Source organism: Periplaneta americana, chromosome 10 (genome assembly GCF_040183065.1).
Source record: "Periplaneta americana isolate PAMFEO1 chromosome 10, P.americana_PAMFEO1_priV1, whole genome shotgun sequence".
NCBI lineage: Eukaryota > Metazoa > Arthropoda > Insecta > Blattodea > Blattidae > Periplaneta > Periplaneta americana.
The window spans coordinates 129,197-153,296 of record NC_091126.1 but is presented as its reverse complement, the minus strand read 5'-3'; the positions used below and the strand labels follow the sequence as shown (position 1 = coordinate 153,296).

Below are 24,100 nucleotides of genomic sequence, written 5' to 3'. Positions count from 1 at the left end.
ATTATTCACTAGGTATGTAACATTTGTCAACAGACACAATTCTACCTACCAACCAGCAGCAATGACAATAAGTTAAATAAAGTGAGCATAACTTTTCATTTTGTCATTTTTCAAACATGTATTGCAAACCTCTTGAATATAACCAGGAACAAGAAAATTTAATACATTTACTGATCTTTATGACATTTGTATGAATAAAACAAATTGTTTCAGAATATGATCCATTTCTAACAAGATCTGCAGTGTCATCATAGCATGTTGAGGCACTGTTTACATTTGCACATTGTCAGCATATTGAAATGTTGTGAGTGTGTGTGTGTGTGTGTGTGTGTGTGTGTGTGTGTGTGTGTGTGCGTGCGTGCGTGCGTGCGTGCGTGCGTGTAAAACTGGTAGCTTTATATTATTGAACATTTTTAAAATGAAATCTGTTATTCTATTTTTGTCTTCAGATGTGAATAGAAATGCAGATGAGTTTGAAAGTATCAACATTCTGAGACTTGAGAACTTGAGAAAGTAAGATATATGAAATGTTTTCAAACATTTATTTAACTGAACCTGTAATACTGAGATGTTCTACAACATGCCTTGCTCCTTAAATCCACTTACTGTATATTTTCAAGTTCTAACCTTTAGGCTGATGAGGCTGACAGCATCCGGAAGTGATGATATTTTTGCCGACATCTGCTTGCAGTAAGTCCTTATAAGGGAAAATACATATCCTCGATCCATGATAGAAAGAAGGTCGAACAAGAAGAAGGCAAGGCTTGAATTGAGACTTTGTGTCAACTTTGAAAAAAGAAGAGATAATAAATAAACATTTACACTATACAATTTACATAAATTATGTAGAAAAACATATCTACAAATATTTACTTATGGTTCAGGACATATAAAGCAACATTCTTCGAATCATATTCCAATTAACCCCACATTATTCGCTTGCTCATCACAACATATTTTGTCCTATGCATAATAGCTCTGCGTATGTTTAAATGACAGAATAACATAAACTGAATTTATAGTTCTTTATTTATTATTGTATTTATAGATTCATTCTGTTTTTATGTATCATTATTTTATTTATAGATTCTACATTTTAAAAGAATGCACAAAATTACTATATAAAATACAATTGAAACAAAATTAGCATTTGAAGGAACACAACTGAAAAAAACAAAACATAAAACACAGTATAGTATTAGAAATTGTACTGTTTCTATGGAAGGTAAATCGAATGCATTAAAGAAATTTTCTGTAAGTAGAAGCTTAGGAATAATTAAATAATTATCCCCCGACTCTTCACAGTCTATATGTTTTGATTCTCAAGTTCTACTGATTTCTGCTGATTACACTCCTTTCAAGAAATGACAGTTTCTTTATGTACCACAAAACAAATTTGTGGCATATCCTACATATGTATCTGGTCTTCCTGTGCAGAAGACACTTGGCCCTGATTCTGGAGATGTGTCAGGCATAGCAGGTCATCATTATCCTATATCTCCCACTGGAGCAAAGTGCCTTAATAAACTTCCACCACCGTCTTCTATTCTGAGCGATATTGGCAATTTCGGGCCATGATTTCGACATAGCAGGTGGTCCTTCAGATATTCCTGCCAACTTCCTAATATTTGCCTTTACAAAATGGAGAGAGGAGTTAATAGATCCAAATTAATGGACGAATATAAAGTTGAAAGTTCAACTTTATACAATATAAAGAAACAAGGCAGTCAACTTCGGTGATTCATAGGTAACATAAAATCTACGAAAATTACGGAAAATCGGAAAACTGTACATCAGTCCCACTGTGAAGAATTGGATCGTGTTCTACACGAATGGTTCGCAACTAAAAGAAGTGAAGGAATGTGCATTTCTGGACCAGTGCTACAAGAAAAAGTCAAAAAATTGCACCAGAAAATGGAACTGCAAGGTGAGTGTGGATTTTTCCATTTGGTGGCTTAACAGATTCAAGGAGACATGGAATCCGAAAACTAGACGTGTCCGGTGAACAAAGGCATGCCGACAGAGTATCCGCAGATCAGTTTATTAATTAGTTCCAGAAAATTGTGTCTGAGAGTAATGTTAGTGTGGAACAAATATATAACACCAACGAGACTGGTTTATTATGGAGGTGTCTTCCTACAACAACACTGGCGTGTGTGATGGAAACCTCGCCTAAGGGCTTCAAACAAAATAAAGATCGTGTAATTGTTATGGTATGCGGAAATGCTGCAGGTACACACAAAGTGACATTGAAGTGGTAGGAAAATATCGAAATCCAAGGTGCTTCAAAAATGTAAAGAATCTCCCTGTCCATTATCAGGCATAAAAGAATGCATGGACTGATTGTCACAGCCTGGGCCGTCAGTGTTGCCACATTACGAAGTTCGCACAAATTTCATGTCCAGTGAATATTCGAACCGAAAATTATGTATTTTTGTATTAAGTAATGTGTTTTAATAAAGAAAATCCACACAGTTTTATGTTATTTAGTTATGATGAAGTGACTGAGAAATAAGCTTTATATGGCTGAAGTTTCAACAGGTAGGCATCATAAAATACGAACAGATAATTTGTTAAAATACTTATTCAATTATTCGGCAAAATCTTGTATACAGAACGTGCCTGGTCCCATTGGTGCTGGTTAAGAGGGATTCTACTGTATAAAAGTCTTTTATACTAATATTGAAGAAAGAATAATGCAAAACTGACCAGGAAGAGAAATAGAAATTGTCTGGGTCACTGGCTACGAAGAAACTGAAGGTTGCACTGGAAGAAATGGTGAATGGGAGAAAAGTTTGTTGCAGAAGTTATCAGATGACAGACAAAATTAAGATATATGGATTGTATGTGGAAACTAAGAGGAAAAGAGAAAACAAGTAAGACTGGCGGATGCTGTGTTTGCAGTGGACTTGCCCTTGTTCAGAAAACTAAGAATTAATTAATTTAATTCATTCATTCATTAATATAATAACATACAAAATGCCCACATGATGGCAGTAAGAAAAATTAAGAGACGGTTATTAAAAATAAGGAGTCTTGGTAAATCTCTTCCAACCTCACATTAAGATCCACTTAATAAATAAAAAAGTGAAAAATGGGGGAAAGTAAACAAATATTTGAAAGTTAAAATACCTATTTATAGCTGCTAACATTCATTATACAGTGATTGCATGTGGCCCATGCCTGATTACAATAATAATAATAATAATAATAATAATAATAATAATAATAATAATAAATTTATTTAACAACACCAGATTAAAAAATGTATTATTATTATTGTAGTAGTTGTAGTTGAAGTTGTAATCAGACATAGGCCACATGGCAAAATTTTGTGGGGAAAAAAAAGATAAAGCTGAAATAAATGTTCGATAATTTCCAATCTCGCACATGCCTGCTTTAAATAATAGCATAATATGTTAAATGCTTGTTATGTTACTCTACTTCTTTCTCTCTCTCTCTCTCTCTCTCTTTTTTTTTTTCAGTCTGACTGCTAAATGTCTAAAATTTGTATAAGTAATTTGGGTCAGGCTTTGGGGGTATTACTACCTAAATATGAGGCTAATTGTAATGAAGAATAGATTTTACTCCTCGTCATTCAGAAAATGATTTTTTTTTATATAAAGGAATATGAAAATAAGAACTTAAATAGATTATCATAATTTTCATAATGTTTAAATGTGCGATAGGGAAACAATAAATATGCAAAGTGAATAACTATTTTAACTCTGAAATACAGCACATTGACTGATGAACTGCTGCATTCAGACTACTTTGTAATAACATGCATAGATTGTTAAAACATTTTCGATTTTGGATTAATTTCAATCCTTATTTCCATTGATTTAAATGACTGTGCATTACCTTAGCATCCTTATTGTAACGTGATATTATATCCGAAGTAATAGTTCCAACCAAAGTTGTCACATCATCTGTGAACTGTTCAGAGAAGCGCATCTTCCGGGGAACATCTAAACTCTGTGTTGCATGAAGATGTTCCACCATACTCTTTATTATTATTTCAAACAAGAACCTGAAATAATGTAAAAGAAACGCGTTGTCAATCACTTGTGATGTTTGGTGCTCAGTGATAGGCAAAACCACTCAGTGTGTTATGTAACATCAGGTTTGTCTTTTAGCAGACAAAGTATTAAGACAGTTATTTCATTAGATTTGATTAGATCTTTATTAGCCTCAAGAATTAGAAGTATTCATGGCATCGTCAGTACACAAGAAAAATTACATATTATGAAACATAATACAATACAAAATTCTAAGTAGCATGCAAAACTACAATTAATTTTATTTTACATTGAAAGTAAAACACAGTATCATGGAAAGAGTACACAAGGTAATACATATTACTAGAGACCGGATTTTTAGGATTTTAAGAAGTCCATTTTCGGTTACTGGAATAGGTGAAACAGGTTTTCGGGGGATTATTTGCCCAAACTGTGAAAGGAGTCGCAAAAATTGCCTGATTGTTAAAAATGTATGCTTACAGTCAGCTTTAAATAACATAACTTTTCCCTCAGAAATATTGGGAAGCAAGAAGGATGATGACTTCATTGTTAAATCCAGAGCACAAAAAAAACCTCTCTCTCTCTCCCTCTCCCTCCCTCTCTCTCTCTCTCTCTTTTTCCCTCAGTGATAAGTTGGACTCATTCGCAATCCACTATCATAATAAATGTTATTTCACTTGTTTTGGCATAGCATAACAAAACACAAAATACAAAAATTCAATGTTAACACCAGAAGCACCAGAATAAGACAGACTGCACAGAGACCTCAGAAAAGTTCACAGCTTGTACCAGCACATGCAAGATCACAGTCTTCTATCTGTGAACATGCCCAAAACCTTCACGAATTCCAGTAATACGACTTTTTCTCAGTTCATTCACCTCAAGTTCACTTCATACCCTTCTACTGAAATGTCATGTCTGCGATCACTGGAAATTCAAAAATACATACAGTCCCAAACAGTGCCCCTGAGAGGCTATACAGAGAAAGACGGAATTCCCTGATAAACATTTTATCCAAAACAACGAAAGACTGAAGGACGGTCACTTTCTACAGTGCAGAGGAGAATAAAAATTAAAAGATATAGTGAAATTTCTAAATATATTTATATAAAGAACAGTGAATATAGAAAAATACATATTAATTATGATTTAGGTTTTTTAGTTCTTAAGGTCCAGGTTAGGTTTTTTTAGATTCAACAGAATTTACATATATGACTCTTATGACCATGATTTGGAAAATTATCTAAGAAATTATGCATTTAGAAGTAAGGAAAAAAAATAGGTAAAAACCTATAAATCTGGGCCCTATATATTACAATACGAATTCAGTGTTACATAACATGCAAAACAACTTGAAGGGAATCATTCTGTAAAGTGTAGCCAGAATCGAATTGAACTACAAAGTCCATTCAGGAGCATAGCAATGACAACATATACAATTCTGTCCTATTCCATCTCTCCGTTTCCTCTCCTCATTCTTTGACTCTAATTCTGGTCACCTGAGACAAAACAATTTAGGGTTGTATCAAGGAGAGAATGTTAATTACTAAAACTATACATTTAGATATTCATTTGTGCAAATTGTCATACAAAGTGTGTTTGAAATGTTCGTGGCCTGACACACGAAGAGTAAGTTATTCCTATTAACATGTGCTTGAATTATTTTTTATTATCGTCATTTCGATATTCGTCAGAGATTTGTGGACAAAATTGACGATAATAATAGAAGTACCATTGTATTACAGGAATACTGTTCACTTTACTATTTGCAATTTATTAGCCTATAACATTTTATAATAATATCACCTGTTAACCACACTTTATTTAAAAGACCAAAAATACAGTAGTGTCAATATTTACAAGTTAATACAAATCCTACCTGATAACAATGTAAGCTAATAAAGATCCACAGCTTTGTGCCACTATTGTTGGCATTTCATATTTCTAATTTTTAATATTTTAAATGACGTTAACTTGATTTCTTATTAAATTCCTTCATTTTTCATAGGCTATTATATTAAACCACTGCAGTCTGGGACCCAAGGAGGGGAAGAAGAGGAAGGGGAAGACCAAGAAGGAGATGGGCACAGGACTTCGTTGACGTGATAGGACCACAGTGGATGCATATTGCGAGAGACAGAGAAAAGTGGAAAGACATAATTTTAGATTTAGAATAAGTAACAGTAGAACACAAAACAGTGAAGTGAAATAAAGTAAAGTAAAGTAAAGTGAAGTGAAGTGAAGTGAAGTGAAGTAAAGTGAAGTGAGGAGAAGGGAAGTGACTCAACTTTGAATAAGGCCCACAGGGACTAGCTCACCCCGTGAGCAAAAGTAGAGCTGCCCTACCGATGGTAGGAGGCCCTTGCCTGCTAAGGATGTAATGGGCTTTTCTAATTTCTAATAATTATATTAAAACATTTCTAGTCCGTATATTTTTTCTAAGTATGGGCGAATCCAGAAATGCATATAGAGTGTTAGTTGGGAGAACGGAGGGAAAAAGATTTTTGGGGAGGCCGAGACGTAGATGGGAGAATAATATTAAAATGGGTTTGAGGGAGGTGGGATATGATGATAGAGAGTGGATTAATCTTGCACAGCATAGGGACCAATGTCGCGCCTTTATGTGAGGGCAGCAATGAACCTGCAGGTTCCTTAAAAACCATTTGTAAGTAAGTATATTTTCTCTATCCTCTTCAGAATCATTTGAGCACATTTTCTATGCTTCATCACCATTCCGAAAAAGTAATGTTAAAAATGCACAAAACTGGCAATTACTTCTCAAGTGTGTTTCTTACTGCTACAGGAATGCTGTGCCTAGTGGAAGCAGAAGAATAGCATCATTGACTGCGTGCTGTGCACCATTGCTGCTGCTAGTTTTCGAATACGATATTGCTTACCTACCAATTACTTCAGATACTGCTGAAAATGACTTCCTTCTGCAGTGAGACATGCCCTACATCGCTTAAACAAATTATGTGTCACATCCTGCAGTTCAGCTTGAGTAATTTTTTTGACTTCCTGTCATATTGCATCCTTCAGTTATTCTGAAGTATGGGGATTATTTTTACACACTTTACCTTTTAAGTTTTCCCAAAGATAAAATTCACAGTAACTGAGATCAGGGAATCTAGGGAGCCACAAACCTTTGTTTATTATCCGGTCTTCAAAAACTTCTTTTACGGCAGTGATCATCAACTCGGCCAAAAGCGACCATGGATGCTCAACACTGCTCCCATGCAGAGTCAGTGGGCATTACCTCATCCTCGGCATTATGCAACCCTATCTCCCGTTCAATGTTGAATAGAAGTAGTATGTCTCAACAGTCGTCATCTCCTTAAGGAGGAATTTCATTCATGATTTCAAGATTTGAACACATGGATTCAGATTTTGAGATTTTCATAGCATAGTGTTGGGGAAAAATCGTTCTCTTTCCGGAACCTTTCCGAGTGCTCCAATTCCAAGAAAGTATTAGTTCCAGAAAACAGTTCCGAAATAACAGCAAGTGTCTGACAACGTAATAATCACCAAAATATTATATTGTTTTGGAACTAGTTCCGTTTCCAAAAATCTTAGACCATAATGCAATTCGAACCACGACAGCTGTTACAGTCAGGTGTACGTGATATTAGTCTCTATTAAACCTTAATTATTTTATTTGTAATACACACTGAAGTTAGTTTGACTACATTTGCACTTTATGTTACCATATACAAATTTTATAACACAATACAATACGCTATATAAATTTGTATAATTCTTTCTTAATTGAGGAAAAATAATATTAGACACAATATTAAAATTTGAAATTTAATTTATTCTTGTTGCTGCTAAATTAATAACAAACAATATAAATGAAGCTGATTAGCCAATTAGACTGAATGTTTAATAATGAGAAGCGTCCTGCAAATTCATTGCAGTTAAAAATTTTGCACTCTCCTCATCATACTCACCAGTGAAGAAATTACTGTACATCCAAGGACAACATTTTGGCTGGAACTGTTATGGTTGGTGGGTGAAAAGAGGATCCAAAAATCCCGAAAAATCACTGCCATTGTTGAGTAAAGTTCTATTCGTGTTTCACAAAGGGTAGCAATATTTATTTTACTCTGTTTCTTTCATAAACATAAATTATACTGTAGTTTCTCATTTCAATCACTGAACAACAAGAATTTTGCTCGGACTTAAAACAATGTGTCCCTCATTGTTTTGTGAGTGCTGAATCCGAAAATGCATCTCTTTTCTTCGTCTCACGTAAAGTTTTTAAGATATACCATGATTTCTCTTTTCGATAAGCATTTCCCCAGGAAACATCTGGCGCGGGTTGGGGGTTGTAAACCAAAACAAAAGCTAATGCATTTTATGAGTTTATGATTTATTTCCGTTTTCTTATGGTTGTTGGCATGTTCTTTTGTACTTCTAATAAACAAACAGATATTGGTCCCTTCTATTCAGTAAATTTCATAACAGTTCAATGTGAGGTCTAAGCAATGAACAAACAGCGGTGTGGTTTTCAGTATTTAAAAGAAAAGTTTACCAATTTGAGTAAAGGAAAATTCAATTTCATCAGTCTACAAATTCACAAAGTTATAACTGACTCTTTATTTGAGGAAAACTTTCCGTTACAGAAAAAATGGCATGGCGCTTTCAAAGATGTTTGCTCAAATTTCCTTGGAAATTCTAGGGCAGACAACTATATAGAACTTGTTGTGGAAACAATGTCTAATGCATATGAGAAAATGGGGTGTAATATGTCTCTCAAAATACACTTTTTACATTCTCATTTGGAATTCTTTCTTCCTAACCTTGGAGCAGTAAGCGATGAGCATGAGAAAAGATTTCATCAAGCAATATCTGAAATGGAAAAGCGACATAAAGGAAGATCATCATCCAGCATGCTTGCAGACTATTGTTGGTTCCTTGTAAAAGACAGTCCCTGGTCTAGTTATACACAGAAGTCATCCAGAAAATTCTTTTAATTGTAAGTTCAAATTCTGGGATTTTTCTCATTATACGCATGAAATAATTTTATTGTTGTGTTTTAAACTATGTAACATCATTTTTGTATCCAGTACACATTTTTAAAGTATTATAAGGCATTTTGAATCCCTAGTATGTTGTAATTTTACCAGTAGTAGTGAAAAATTTAAAAGAAAGAAGTTTTTTCATAAAAAAATTAAATTCATTTTCCCCGGAAAATGGTACATGATGGGCAATTTGGATTTTAAATTCAGATTTAGTGCACACATATTAGTAATATTCATCCATTTATAATAAAAATTTGTTATTCAATGTTAGGCCTATTTATCTCCTTTCAAACCTAAAATAGTACCAGTCATTATGTTCATGGTTTAGTTAATAGATATTTATGTATGTAGTGGCAATCACTTTTTAATTCTGAAATACATACAAGATTTTTATTAATTTGAATATTAAGTATTTAATTGCAATTGTGCCAGTAATACGTAACAATTGTACTGCTGCTATTTAATGCTTTATATTGTTTGCATATGTAACAATGAGGAAGTAATGGAATAACTGGGACTAAAGCTAATTCTCCACTATATATAAAATTACCAGGCCAACTGGATGGACCATCTACAATGGATGTCATTGCACAGAATCCCAAGAGCTATGCTTTGTCATGTCCCTCAAGGAAAGAGATCACTGAGACGTCCCAAGAAATGCTGGAGGGACAATTCTTCTTTGACACCGTAATGGGCCACATGGCCTAATACGTAGAGGGATGATGATGATGACGATGATAAATATTCTAATGCAATAATAAAGTTAATGTTCATTTATTCAAATCATGTCCATTAAAAACAGAGACACCACCACTGCACAGAACCTTTGCTCTGTTGTTCGGGGCAAGTGAGATGCACTTGATGACCACTGCTTTATGGTATCCATTGAACATTTGGCAGTATGTGGGGTATCAATGTCCTGTTGAAAATAACCGTATTGTTCTTCTTAGTCTGTAAGCTGACTGAAAAATGCAGGCAGTATTGTATTCACATACACGTCTGTATTCACAGTTGTTATAAAATATTGGCTCAATTATTCGTTTTGCACTAACCGCACACTAAACAACTATTTTATCACTGTGCAACAGGACTTGCTGTACAATATGCGAATTTTCATTACGCCAATATTGCACATATCGAGAACTGACAAGACAATTGAGATAAAACCTCATCAGTCAAACATTAGCTGTGGCTCAAGGTATCCATTGTAAACATTTTCAAGAAACCAATAGCAGAACAGTATTCTAGGGCCAAATCTGTTTGCACAAAACTTATTTTATATGGCCAGAAATTAATTGGCTTTGCTGCTTTGTGAGATGATCCACAGGATATGTTTGTTCCTTGAGTTAGGCGACAAAGAGATTTCTTTGGACTTCATTCTAAACACACTTTAATATCTTCAAGTTTTTCAGTAGTTAAAACATATTGTTTATGCTCTGTAGGTGTGTCACAAATTGAACCTGTCGTACGCCACTTTTTCCTTAACTTCGAAATGCAAGACTATGTAGGAATTGTTGAATTGGGAAATTTTCACACAAATCTACGAATGCATTTGCTACAATTCTTTTTCTTCTTTTTCTTTACATAACACTCCACTAGATAAATTCGTTCTTCAATAGTAGAAAAGTTGAAATAAGAGTAGTTTGGCTTCAGGAAGGAAAAAGGTACGAAAGAAGCAATTGGACTGCTACGGACAATAGGCGAAAGATACCTGGAGAAGAATAAAGAAGTGTATATAGTATTTGTTGATTTAGAAAAGGCTTTTGACAGAGTGGATTGGAATAAACTGATGGGGATCCTAAAGAAAATTGGCGTGGATTGGAAAGAGAGAAGACTGTTCAGTAATCTTTATATGAAACAACAAGTCAAAGTCACAATAGGAGAAGAAATGTCAGAAAGAAGTGAAATTGGGAGAGGAGTAGAGTACGTCAAGGTTGTTCTTTATCACCTACCCTGTTCAACATCTATTTGGAGGATTTAGTAAAGAACTGTTTTCAGAACATGGGAGGAGTGACAGTAGGAGGAAGAAGAATAAAGTGCATAAGATTTGCTGATGATATGGCGTTGTTAGCAGAAGGGAAAATGATACTAAAGGATATGCTACTGGAGCTGAATAGCAGCTGTGAACAGTATGGGATGAAGATAAATGCAAATAAGACGAAGAGCATGATCATAGGAATAAAAATACAAAAGATAAAGTTGCGAATTCTAAATGAGGCAGTAGAGCAAGTGGACAGCTTCAAATACTTGGGGTGTACTATAAGCAGCAACTTGAGCTGCTGCCAGTAAGTCAAAAGGAGGATAGCAGTAGCCAAGGAAGCTTTTAATAGAAAAAGAAGCATCTTCTGTGGACCTCTGAAAAAAAAACTAAGGAAGAGACTAGTGAAGTGCCTTGTATGGACTGTGGCATGGTATGGGGCAGAAACATGAACATTATGACGAAGCAAATAGAAGCATTTGAAATGTGGATATGGAGGAGAATGGAATGTGTGAAGTGGACAGACAGAAAATGAAATGAAGCTGTGTTGGAAAGAGTGGGTGAAAAAAAGAATGCTGCTGAAACTGATCAGGGCCATGGGCTGAGAAGAAATTGCCTACTGAAGGATGCACTGGAAGGAATGGCGAATGGGAGAAGAGTTTGGGGTAGAAGAAATCAGATGACAGACGACATTAAGATATATGAATCATATGAGGAAACAAAGAGGAAGGCAGAAAGTAGGAAAGACTGGAGAAAGATGGGTTTGCAGTGAAAGACATGCCCTTGGGCAGAACACTAAATGAATGAATGAAATAGTATACGTCATCTTCTAACAAAATATGTGTACACCACAGTGAACTTCAAACTCAACTGAATCAAGATACGTTGGAACCCGGGACTTTATACAGGTCGCTTGTGCAGTGCACACTTTTGCCGCCACTTGGCCCTTAACACAAGCATTCCTCGTAAAACGAACTATCTGCAGTTTCTCTTGACACTTTTCAAACTTAGTGGTACCTGGTGCAAACTGCACATACTTTTACTTATTATGCACAGTATTGTATTGTATTGTATTGTATTGCATTTATTAACATTCCATGGTATTCATACATTGCTTTACAGCTAGAATATGGAACAAGTCAAAAAAACTTAATACTATTATAAAGTCTTAATTTATAGTCACAGTCTAGATGAAATATATATACAGACGAGATTTACAATATAGTCTACTAGTACAACACACAGTTTTAGTATCAATTTCATGAAGTGTTATTGAATGTCATGAATTCACCTACAGAATAGAAGGCGTGAGAAATTAGGTACTTCTTTAATTTGGCCCTAAATAATCTTATGTTTTGAGTTTCATTTTTTATATCGATAGGGAGGCTATGAAAAATTTTTACTGCCATATAACACACTCCTTTTTGATAGCACAATAGACTTGCCGATGGAGTATGAAAGTCATTTTTTGACGTGTATTTATGCTATGAACTGTTGAATTAGTTACAAAGTTTTCACGATTACATACAAGGAAGACTATTAATGAAAAGATATACCGACAAGCCATGGGCATTATTTGTAGTTTTTTGAAAATAGTCCTACAAGATTCCCTAGATTTGGCACCTACTATTATTCTAATTACTCTTTTTTGTAATAGAAATATACTGTTACTATCTGTGGAATTTCCCCAGAATATCATTCCAAAACTCATTACCGAGTGGAAGTATGCAAAGTATATTGTTTTTAAGGTATTCATATTTACTATCTTTTGCATAGATCTAATAGCAAAACAAGCTGAATTTAGTTTGGGGGTAATTTCTTTAATATGATTTTTCCAATTTAACACATTATCGATTATTAAGCCAAGAAATTGGGTTGTCGTTGTTTCTGATAGGGATCTGTTGTTAATTATTGTGCTAGAAATTTGCGAGGTTGAATTTGCACAGGATTTAAATTGAATTATGTTAGTTTTGTTACAATTTAATACTAATTTACTGACTGAGAACCAGTCACATATTTTGAAGAGAATTTCCTCTGTTGAAGATTGGAATGTGTTGGAGTTATTGGCTGTAATTACTATACTGGTGTCATCTGCAAATAATATGGGATGACCTACATCTTTTATTAGGGGGGCAAGATCATTTATAAACACTAGAAAAAGTAGCGGACCTAATATTGATCCTTGAGGAATTCCATTATCATTATACTATGCCATAACACACATATCAGATTTTATATTTGTCTTGGAAAATGCTTAAATACGATTTCCATTTCTTCACACATATCTCCATGTGACAATGACATTCTTTAATTGATCAAACTTCTTCCATTCACTTACAGTAAAATAAATTTCTCAGTAACAACTTGGATGTGGTGTTAATGATTAAATAAAAATAAGATGATTCAATCAACATTAACAAACAAATAAATAAGTAATACAGTAAAGAACAAAATAAAAAATATAATAATGGAAAATTAGAAAGTGTGAAGAAGTAAGGTTGAGAAGAGAGAAAAGGAAAAGCCTAAGAATCAAATGGCACTACCAAAGTCATCTACATGTTTGAAAAATAGAAGCAAATATTAAATCTCGTCAAGTGTGTGTATGTGTACGTGTTTGTTTTAAAAAATAAAGATACAAACCATGAGTTTGCCATTGCAAGTTCTCTAGCGGATCCACTTGAAACCACCCATTGAAGTGCAAGTTCTTCATGAATTATTTTATGTGGTAGTTGTACCTTTGATATCTGGTACAAAAAATTTTCTTGACTAGGACCTGAAAGAAATATTGAAGATAACTTTTAACAGCATAAACTGTTATGAATGTAGATAGTTTTGAATTTAGAAATTAAATATTAGAATGTCAATATACTTATGTCACTATGTGTTTTAGGATGGTAATTTGTTAACATTTAATTAATAAAAAAAAATAATTTTCTAATCTTTCTTAATGAAAAGAACACAGTTCTTTTACTAAATCTGAAGTGGGACGAATCGGTGTTATTATTTTGCTTGGCAACTGTATAGCTCACTCAGTAGAGCAACTGCAGTATCTATGAACTAGATGGTCCTGGGTAATAATGATGATGATGACGATGATGATGGCTTAAAAGTATCACAGAAATTGAAGAAACTCTCAAGCATGAGCAGTGTAAATTCGTAAATGAAGTTCAGCTGGTGTAGTTAAGAATTTTAAATTACTTTGATAAATGGATTATTATAGCTCAGTGGAGTCATGCAGAACCACTTGAAATTGAAAACATAATCAAACTTGTCGATATTTCGCAAGTATCATAATGTTGAAGTATTTTCTGAATACTGTCTTACCATTGTTGAAAACATATTCAGTATTATGTAATATATTTCGAATATTGAAAAAAATAAATTGAAAATTGAAATGATGAAAGCTGCTTATGCATTTCAATTAATTATAGTACTAAATGTTCTGAATTTGCTAAATTTCTGAAATCCAAGTGTGGGAAAGAACTTGGTGAAGCTGCAATGTCGGAGAAAAAAATATAATTCAAATTCAAAATTCAACCTGAAGATTGTAGGCTGAACAGGACTGAATAAGCAATAAGGCACATGCATATTTTTTCTGCACTTAACTGAATATTCTGTAGATATTTAATTGAGTTTTTCATTATGAACTAATGTTTTCTACAATTTGGAAATTCTCTTGTTAGAGATTTTTCCTTCTCCAGTGACTGACAGAATGTTTGTCATCACACTTCTCTAGCTGAAGAGGCGAGCTGAAGCCGAAACAGAGAAAACGCAAAACAACAAATAGAGTTTACACTCTTAAAATATAAGTTTGTTTTTTCACAGATCTTTGCCTGCCAAAGGTTTAATCCTTTGATTGCATTTGGTATTATCCTTTGCAATCTTTGGATTTTCCAAAGGCTTTAGCCTGTAATACACAAAATGGGATGATATTCTTTTACCCAGTTTGCGAATCTCCAGTTTCGAACTATTTGGTTCTCATCAGCATGACGAAGAAGTCGTGGAACGGTAATCTTGTCAGGAACATTGCAAAAGCAAAGTCAAAAGGCGTAAGCCAAAAGACAAAACAAAAGTAATTGACAATTTTGCTGAGTAGATTGTACTACTTCAAAACATTTGCAAAGCAAAGTCAAAAGACGTAAGTCAAGAGACAAAACAATAGCATTTGTGGAGGTGTATCAAATTCTACAATTTGAAATTTCTTGTTAAAGATTTGTCTGTTTCGGCTTCAATTCGCCTCTTCAGCTAGAGAAGTGTGATGACAAAAATTCAGTCGACCACTACTCTAGGACAGAGTGGAGAAGGAAAAATCTCTAACGATAAATTCCAAATTGTAGAATTTGGTACACCTCCACAAATGCTATTGCTTTGTCTTTTGACTTACGTCTTTTGACTTTGCTTTGCAAATGTAATGTTTTCAGTAAAACAAGTATTCCAGGATAAGGATTGGAATGTGTCGTTCATAGTTTTGATAATTTATAACCATATAGACTTTTTTTAGTAGGTTATTTTACGACGCTATATGAACATCTTAGGTATAGACATTTGGCAATGTGTCACCACTACATTTAAAAGAATAACAGCATATCAGAAGTTTCAGATGAAGTTGGTTTAATCTGTTTAATTACATTTATTATATTCCGTAGACTTGACATCAACATTGAAGCATCAAGTTGTGCGAGATGGGTGAGGCCGAGAATTAGCTATAGACATTTGCCTTATGGTTGGGGAAAATCTTGGAAAAGAACTGAATCAGGTAATCAGCCCAAGTAGGAATCAAAGTCCAAGCACAGTTCTGGATCAGCAGACAAGCGAGTCTGCCAACTGAGCTACACTGACGGTGCCACAAAAATATACAATATATAACAAGCAGATTAACTCAATTTACAAGCATAAACAATTCATCAGTTGAGTAGAAGGTATGAGTAAGTAGAGATTTGCTTCATTCTGTTCTGAACTTTTCTGTTGGCCCTTCAAAGCTTTAAGAAGATTAGGCATCTCACTGAAGACGTAATACATGAATAGCAAACACCTTTTTATATAAGATTTAGACTATCAGAGGGTGCACTTAGCGATCCTCTTCTTAGTGACTTGTCTTTTACATATTGAAGGGACAGTTGCTACATCTCTTTCAGTGATGGAAATAAACAACCTATCATTTTCAATAATTCCTCTTATGCCAGACTGTGCGAACTGAGCTAGGTTTAACTCAGGCAATTCTTGCACAAAATTTTAAATTCAGTGTTCATCCAGTTCAGAATCTTTATCTGAGTTGCTACCATAATCATTGCAACATTTTTTTGTATTCATTGAACTAAACTTTCTGTAATTGCCACACATTTCCACGCTCAATATTATATTTCCTTTTTTTTTTTTTTTTTTCCTTGACATAGAATAGTTACATATTAGCTCCCTATTTCACTTACAAAACTTCTATCTAGAGCCAACTTCAACATTCTTGTCACATTCTGCACACATGACAGCTGTTATTAATAGTAGTGGTTTATAAAATTTTGGCTGGAATATGCCAAATAAATGTAGCGTTCCTGATTCAACCAATAATTATTCAGTCTGAAAATTAAATTTCTAAATGCTGAAGAGTAAAGACAAAAGCAGCTAACTTCTAGTCTTCGAAGTAACTTTACATCAACTATTCACCACATAGTGAGTTATTCAGTTTATGGAAAACTTTACAATATGCTATTTTATTTTAACGACTTTAAAAGTGTATAGTGTACAGTACTTAGTTAAGCAAAATGTTGCTGCCTATTTACATTAAAGTACAGTATAATGTTACATAGCAGGTATTAATTTGAAGTTAGTATAGTTTCTCCGTAAAATGAAAACTAGGAGTTACAGATTATTAAAATCTTCTAATTTCTTTCAACTTATTAATTGTATTAGTGAGAACCAATATGAGTATCATATACAGTAATTTGATTTCTAGAATTTTTCTGCAAACAAACATTGTCACTAAAAGAAAAATATAAAAATAAATCTACAGGATACAACAATTATTCTCAACACAGTCGAAATATTGAATTGTATTGTTTGCCAAAGTAATTTCTCTGATGGATCTGAAAAACTGGAGGAGTACTGACTGCTTCCTGCACCCATCAGTACTTCCCAGCTATCCATCTCATTTGTCGACAATAAGTACTTCAAGAGAAATGAATGAGGATAGAGGCTGCAATTGAACGCAGTAAAAATGCTACAGAACAATACACCTTTCATAATTTTGAAGGATTACTTGAATTGGCTTAGGGCAGTAACCTTGAAAGATAAGTGTTCTTTTTTTAAGAACTCTTTTGTTACATTCCTGTATTCAGATTAGATAAAACTTCCCACGATATGTTGTCACAGCAGTCCAGTGGATAGAGCACAGGACCCATATTCTTGTGGCCCAGGTTCGATCCCCGGCATACACTCGATTTATGACTTGTGTGGTCCATGTAACACAGTGTTTTTTGTGTTAGCTCCAGTTCTCCTGTGACATCCCAAGAAATCTCTACTCACCACAGATGTAGCATAGACCAGCCTCCTATGGCAATGACTGTCAGTAATTTGGTCGACAGTCAAGCCATATTAGACAAAAAAAAAAAAAAGGATGTGTTTGCTGTACAGGAAGACTTAAAAGTTGAAGTACTTCTTAAGAGTGTGGCAATACAAGTTCAAAGAATAATTGCAAATAAATCAGACACTAATTGAGAAGACAGGAACTGGTTGCAATAATGAGAAGCAGCAAAGGATTTAAATTTAACTTCATTATCTAATGACTCAGTTCAAAATAGAATCACAGATATGAATGAAAATATTGAGGACAAATTAATTTAAAGTGTAAAAAACAGTCCTTTTTATTCTCTACAGATATTGCCACCAACGTTAATTTGATAGCTCTTTTTGGGTATGAAATAAATTGATTGTTTTACAGATCACTTTGAAAGTATAACTAGTGCAGCACTGTTCACCTGTTTAGACAATTATATTAAAAAGAAAGGTCAAAACTGGTCAAAATTTGTTGGAATAAGTCAGATCAGTTTGGTTAAAGTTGCATTCACCAGGAGCCACTAGCTGCCAGGGCAATGTTTCTGTGTTGAACTCTATCAAAGCTCGACCATTAAATTCCCAATTATTTAAAGTTTTGATTAAAGAAATGCCGAGTGAACATAAACAATTTCTTCTGCATGCAGAAATTAAGTGGATGTAATGAAAACATACTTAAATCGGATTTTTGAACTGCATGATGAAGTAAGACTGTCTTTATGAAGTCCATCTGAAAGATCGCTCCTGGCTTGTGAAGGTGGCTTATTTAGCAGACACTTTTAGTTTTCTGAATGAACTGAATTAAAGCTTACAAGAAATAACAGTGCACACTTTTAAATTTCAGGACAAAGTAGAAGCACTAATAAAAATTTGATTTGTGGGCATAACGACTAATATCGTTTTTGAGTTATTCCCAGCACTGTTTGGATTCTTAGCAACTTCTCATAATATAGTGTCCCCTGATATGACTGATAATTTTCTTGTGCAACTAAAACACCTAAAAGAAACTTTTCAGACTTGATTTTCCTTCCCCCAAGTCAGAAAATACACAATAAGGGATTCATTTCATTGTCAAAAAATTCAGGAAATCAAAACCTTGACTTCTTCATAACAGAATCAACTGCAGAATTATCACGTGATGGTTCTACAAGTAGAATAATCTTTCTCAAAAAGCAAATTGGAGTGGATATAAAAATGAATTGTCAAATGAGATTAAAATTGATGCACAGTCGTCAGATAGCATTAATAATGAACTAAGTAAAACTCTTATTCAAACAGCCAAAAAGTACATCCCTAGAGAAAAAGTTAAAAAATATAAACCATTTTTGGATTGATGAGTTAGGAAAACTAAAAAATGAAAGAGAACAAGCCAGGAAGACAGCTGAAATTAGTAAGGATAAAGAAAGCCTACTTGCTTGGAAAAATAAAGCTGCAAAGTTTAAGAAAAGCATATTAACACGTTGGATGCCACTTGACGCGTATACATGTCACACGGTCCTAACGCCATATGCCAATGACGCGTATGCACGTCATAGTTGTTTTCTTGCTTTCCCGCGCATTATTCCTTCAGTATTTTGGTTATCTTGTATTGTTGTGTAGTATTACTTACTGGAAGGGTGCTGCTACTTATTATCATTCTTGGTTATTACCTTCCGCTCATTTAAGTAGAGGAATCATGGATGACAAATTAGATGATCATTTTGAGATGCCTCCAGGTCCTTCAAATGCAAAAAATCGTAAAAGTGCGCCAGATAAACTTGCAAGGATGACGAAATTGCGCGTCTAGTGAATACTTCAATGCCTGATTCGGACAGTGACAGTGAATTCAATCCAAATGAAAGCCAAAGTGAAAGTGAAAATGAAAGTGAAAGTGAGAGTGATAGTGAAAGTGAAACTGATTTTGAAACAACTAGTAATTCAAGTACTACTCCAGTTGCCACTCCAGTTCAAAATGTGGATATTTCGATGTCTTATTTATCTCGACTGAATTTGAAGACAGTATTGTTGAAACAGTAAATAAAAGAGGGCAAAAAGTACAAAAGCCGCATGCAATTGAAAAGTATAATAACCACATGTCAGGCATTGATCGGCAAGATTAAATGCTTTCGTATTACCAGTGGCAGCTGGTGGTTTGAAAATATGGTGGTGCACAATGGATATCGAAGAGGAGTTAAACATACTTTAAAGTTTAAAACCGTGTATACCTGAGGGCATATACATATAAAGCTTATTTATATGCAATTAATAAGTAAAATGACCAAATAAAGCATACCTATTTATACTGAAAGTCCAAAAGTGGAAGGGGTCGTGGGCGGAGCTCTCTATATTGCGATTTACCGTCATGAAAAACATTTGAGCACAGAATCGTCATCAGAATGCTACCAAGTACCAAGTGCAACGTTTTCGTTCATAAAATTCAAATGCAGCTTTCGTAGGCTGTCGGGAGATAGCAGCACTTATTGTCAGAACGACAACTCTTAGAACTTTAAAGCAAAATACAAGCTCTTTTATGTATTGTGCCATTTGTGTGCATGTAGATCGAGAAAGTGATATGCGAAATACGCGACTGTTCGTTGCACAAGCCGAATGAATACATTTTTCATGCTTATTACTTCGGACAAATGTCTAGTTGAAACAGATACTTTCGCAGTGAATTTAGTTTCTTCTGCACTGACATTGGTGTCCATGTCAGAGAGTGCGACAAACCATTCTCAATGAGGATAGCAGTAGACCACGCCTCTAACCCCCCTGTTCCCGCATTAGCCGAACATCTCTATAAACTACCTTCCCTAGGTTTTCAACATCTTTGCAAACCAAGAGGCTCAGAGGCTCCTGCAGACGTACAAAACAAGATGCCAGCTGCAGATAGTCATGAAAGAAAATTGTAAAATAAAATTATATTTTTAATAGTAACAAAGCCGGGAGATTAGGAACATTACTGGGGGGTGTACAAACCTGCAACCCCCCTGAGAAGCTGCCACTGTGTATTACCCATGTGAAAGAAAAACAGTTCGGTGGTATAAAAAAAATTGACATCCACCTCTTCCAAATGGCAGAAGAAAAGAATCAACATTCTATTGTCCTGATTGCCTTTGTCAACCTGGATTGTGTGTCGACCCCTGTATTTCAATATACAGTCACGCAAAAACAAAAATAAGTGTTATGCGTAAACGTGTCAAATGGCACTGATAATGGAATTATTAACGCAGTGCTGGTGCCACGTAAATGCGTCATCAAGATTTCAAACATTGTCTCTACTCGAAAATTGTATATGAGGCTAAAAATTATTCATAGACACTATTATATGATAAATAAACACAAAAAACTAACCGGCTCCTGGGGATAGATTTTGCAACAATACAGTCGGCAGCGAACGTGTTAAATGTTAAAAGAATTTCATTTACTAAATTTGTAGAAAATTTAGATTATAAACAAGATAGTAGCAAAGTTTATAAGTATGTATCCACCACACAAAGAGAATATATCCCCAAACAACCAATAAAACGTGGACACATATATAACAGATGATTGTAAAATTGCCTCAAACTTTAATAGCCTACTCATTTTTCTGCATCAAAAATTCCAAAACAATACAGGAAATTACAGAAGATCATGAAGTACCACATTAAAAATAAGCAAGCCCAGAACTTTAATGCTAAAAATATAGATGATATTTTTCACAATGATTTCAATCTCTCAGAGTTGGAAACAGCTATTCATAAAACCGATAACAACAAAACTCCAGGCCCAGATACTATTCATCCTGAATTTCTCAAGAACTTAGGCTTTAAAACTAAGAGTGCACTCCTTAATTTCTATAACTATGTATGGAAAACTTCAGTTCCTGCAAATTGGAAAAAGAGTAAAATTATCCCAATACTGAAATCTGGTAAGCCTGCAGACAAAATTGATTCCCACAGACCTATATCATTAACTAGCTATGTGGCAAAGGTAATGGAGAAAATGATATCTAATAGGTTAAACTGGTTTTTAGAAACAAATCACCACAACAAGCAGGGTTCAGGAGAAACCATTCAACAAATGAACAAAGAATTTTTAAGTCAGGATATTAAGTATGGATTTAACAAGAAAAAGGATACACTAGCCGTATTTGTTGACCTTAAATCGGCATATGATAATGTTTGGAGATACAAACTCATCATGAAACTTCAGCAATTAGGCATTAAAGCCAATATGTAAAGATGGATATCAGAGTTCATTACTCAAAGATATTGCTCTGCAACCTATGCACAGCCAACTTCCAAATATAAGCAAACACATCTCGGATTACCACAAGGTGCTGTATTAAGCACAGTATTGTTTAATATATACATTAATGACCTACCACAATTGGAAAAATCTAGTGCTAAAATAGCACTTTTGCTGATGACTTGGTCATTTGGACTTCGCAAAAAACAAACAAATTTGAAAAACTCCAAGGAATCATATAGTCATCTCTAGACGAACTTAAAATTTGGAATTCAAATAATATGATGTCAGAAAAATACCGAAAAAACAAAATTCCAACTCTTTTCATTACGAATGAAATCAGTTGAAGTAAATCTTAACTACAGTGATGCTAAGTTACAAAGAACAGACAGTGCTTGTTACCTAGGAATACATTTTGATAGTCAGCTTACATGGAGAAATCACATTAACTATATAAGTTCCTCACCGACACCATAGAGCTTCAAGGTTACTACGCAATACACACACTAGTGACGCAGATGGAGGGAAGACCAACAGGAGGAGTTACTTGTTTCCTAAAGGGAAAAACAGGGAACATTGAAAGAATTACCAAGGAGGAAAATATAATAGTCAAAACTACCACAATAACAGTAATAGGTTTATATATACAACCAAATGTTCCCATCGAAAACATAATAGATTTGGTATATAAAGCCATCGAACAAACAAGAACCGATAAAAATGTAATTCTGGCCTGAGACCTCAACTGTAGACTAGACAAGCAGAACGCCAAAACACACATACTTCTAGAAACCATAGAAGAAGAAGAAGGCTTCAGACTAGCGAACAAAAAGGAAATACCAACCTACATTGCACATAACGGATCCAGCATGATCGACCTAGTGTTCTATAAAGGAGAAAACCTAAAACTAACGAAACAAGAGGGACTATGGTCGTCAACAGCAGCCCACATAAGAAAACATATCCCCATAAAGACAACCTATCAAATGGAAATACCCCAACCGAGAAAAGAAGCAAATGGATCAAACATATACACAAGAAAAATAGAGCAGGAAATAATAAAACAAAACAAAGACAACATCGGGAGAGCGAGGACACTAATAGAAGAAGGCAAACTGGAAGAAGCCCTGGAAGTATCTACGGAAGTAATAAAGAAAGCCATGAAAATCAGAAGAAGAAGAAGAAGAAGAAGAAGAAAGGCCCAAATGTGGTTCGACCAAGAATGCTACAAGGAATGGAAGGAAACTCTGAAGGCACTATACATAGCAAAAACACACAAAAGACAGGAAGACTTAGCCACATATGCAGGGAAAAGAAGGACATACAAATCTACAATTAAAAGAAAAGAGAGGAATATATTGAAAAGGAGGCAAGAAAACTAGTGGAGGATGCAAAATCAGACCCTGTTCATAGCGCTGAGAAAGAGAATCTCACCCATAGCAGGAGAAATACACATGAAGGAATGGGAAACACATTTCTCGGAGATATTGAATAAACATAAAAAAAGACCGTGCACATGACATGGAACCAACAGAGTCCATACACAACTTAGAATTAATAACATCAACAGAATTCAGGCAAGCAATCACAGTCAGAAGAAACAAAAAAGCGGCAGGCCCAGACAATATATACATGGAACATATCAAAGACTCCCTCGATGGTATGGAGGAACTATGGCTAGACCTGATGAACAAGTGCCTTCAGACAGGGAAAATCCCTGAAAGATGGAAAACAGCGATGCTAAAGATACTCTATAAAGGGAAAGGAGACAGAGCATCACCGGATTCATTTAGAGGAGTGGCACTAGAAAACACTCCCTTCAAAGTATTCACGACAATACTCAACAGAAGATTAATAGAGGCCACCGAGGGAAACATCCCAGATCGTCAATTTGGTTTTATAAAGGGCAGGAGCACGTTACACGCAGTAAAATACTTAATGGATCAGATAGAAGGCACCCAGGAGGAAAATACTACACAGTCTTTGTTGATTTAAAAAAAGCGTTCGACTCACTAAATAGAGGAAAACTGATCGAGAAACTGAAAAGTATGATTGGGGAGAGAGACCCGCTAGTAAGAGCAAATGAATCCTGTCTACAGCGAAATCTAATTGCAATAAACAACAGCATTGAAATCTCCGAGAACATCATACAGATGAATGGAATTCTCGAAGGCGACCTGATAAGTCCCACGCTGTTCAACATCTAAACAGCAGATGTGACAAACATAATAGGGGAAGACTCACAAGCAGAAATGATTCTATACGCAGACGACATGGTGACAGGGTCGGCAGTAAAAGAGGACGTGCAGAAGGCGCTACAAAAT

General features: G+C 34.7%; 1 protein-coding gene across 5 annotated transcripts in view; it reads right to left on the bottom strand.

Moving 5' to 3' along the window:
- Window positions 1-24,100, bottom strand: part of Zir (dedicator of cytokinesis) — a 302,289-nt gene that overhangs the window by 170,616 nt on the left and 107,573 nt on the right. For all 5 annotated transcript variants that reach the window (XM_069836641.1, XM_069836643.1, XM_069836642.1 and 2 more), the window contains 3 exons: window positions 13,665-13,797; window positions 3,865-4,033; window positions 628-786 (listed from right to left, as the gene is read on the bottom strand). In XM_069836641.1, coding sequence (XP_069692742.1) covers window positions 628-786; window positions 3,865-4,033; window positions 13,665-13,797 — 461 coding nt within the window. The remainder of the gene's footprint in view (window positions 1-627; window positions 787-3,864; window positions 4,034-13,664; window positions 13,798-24,100) is intronic.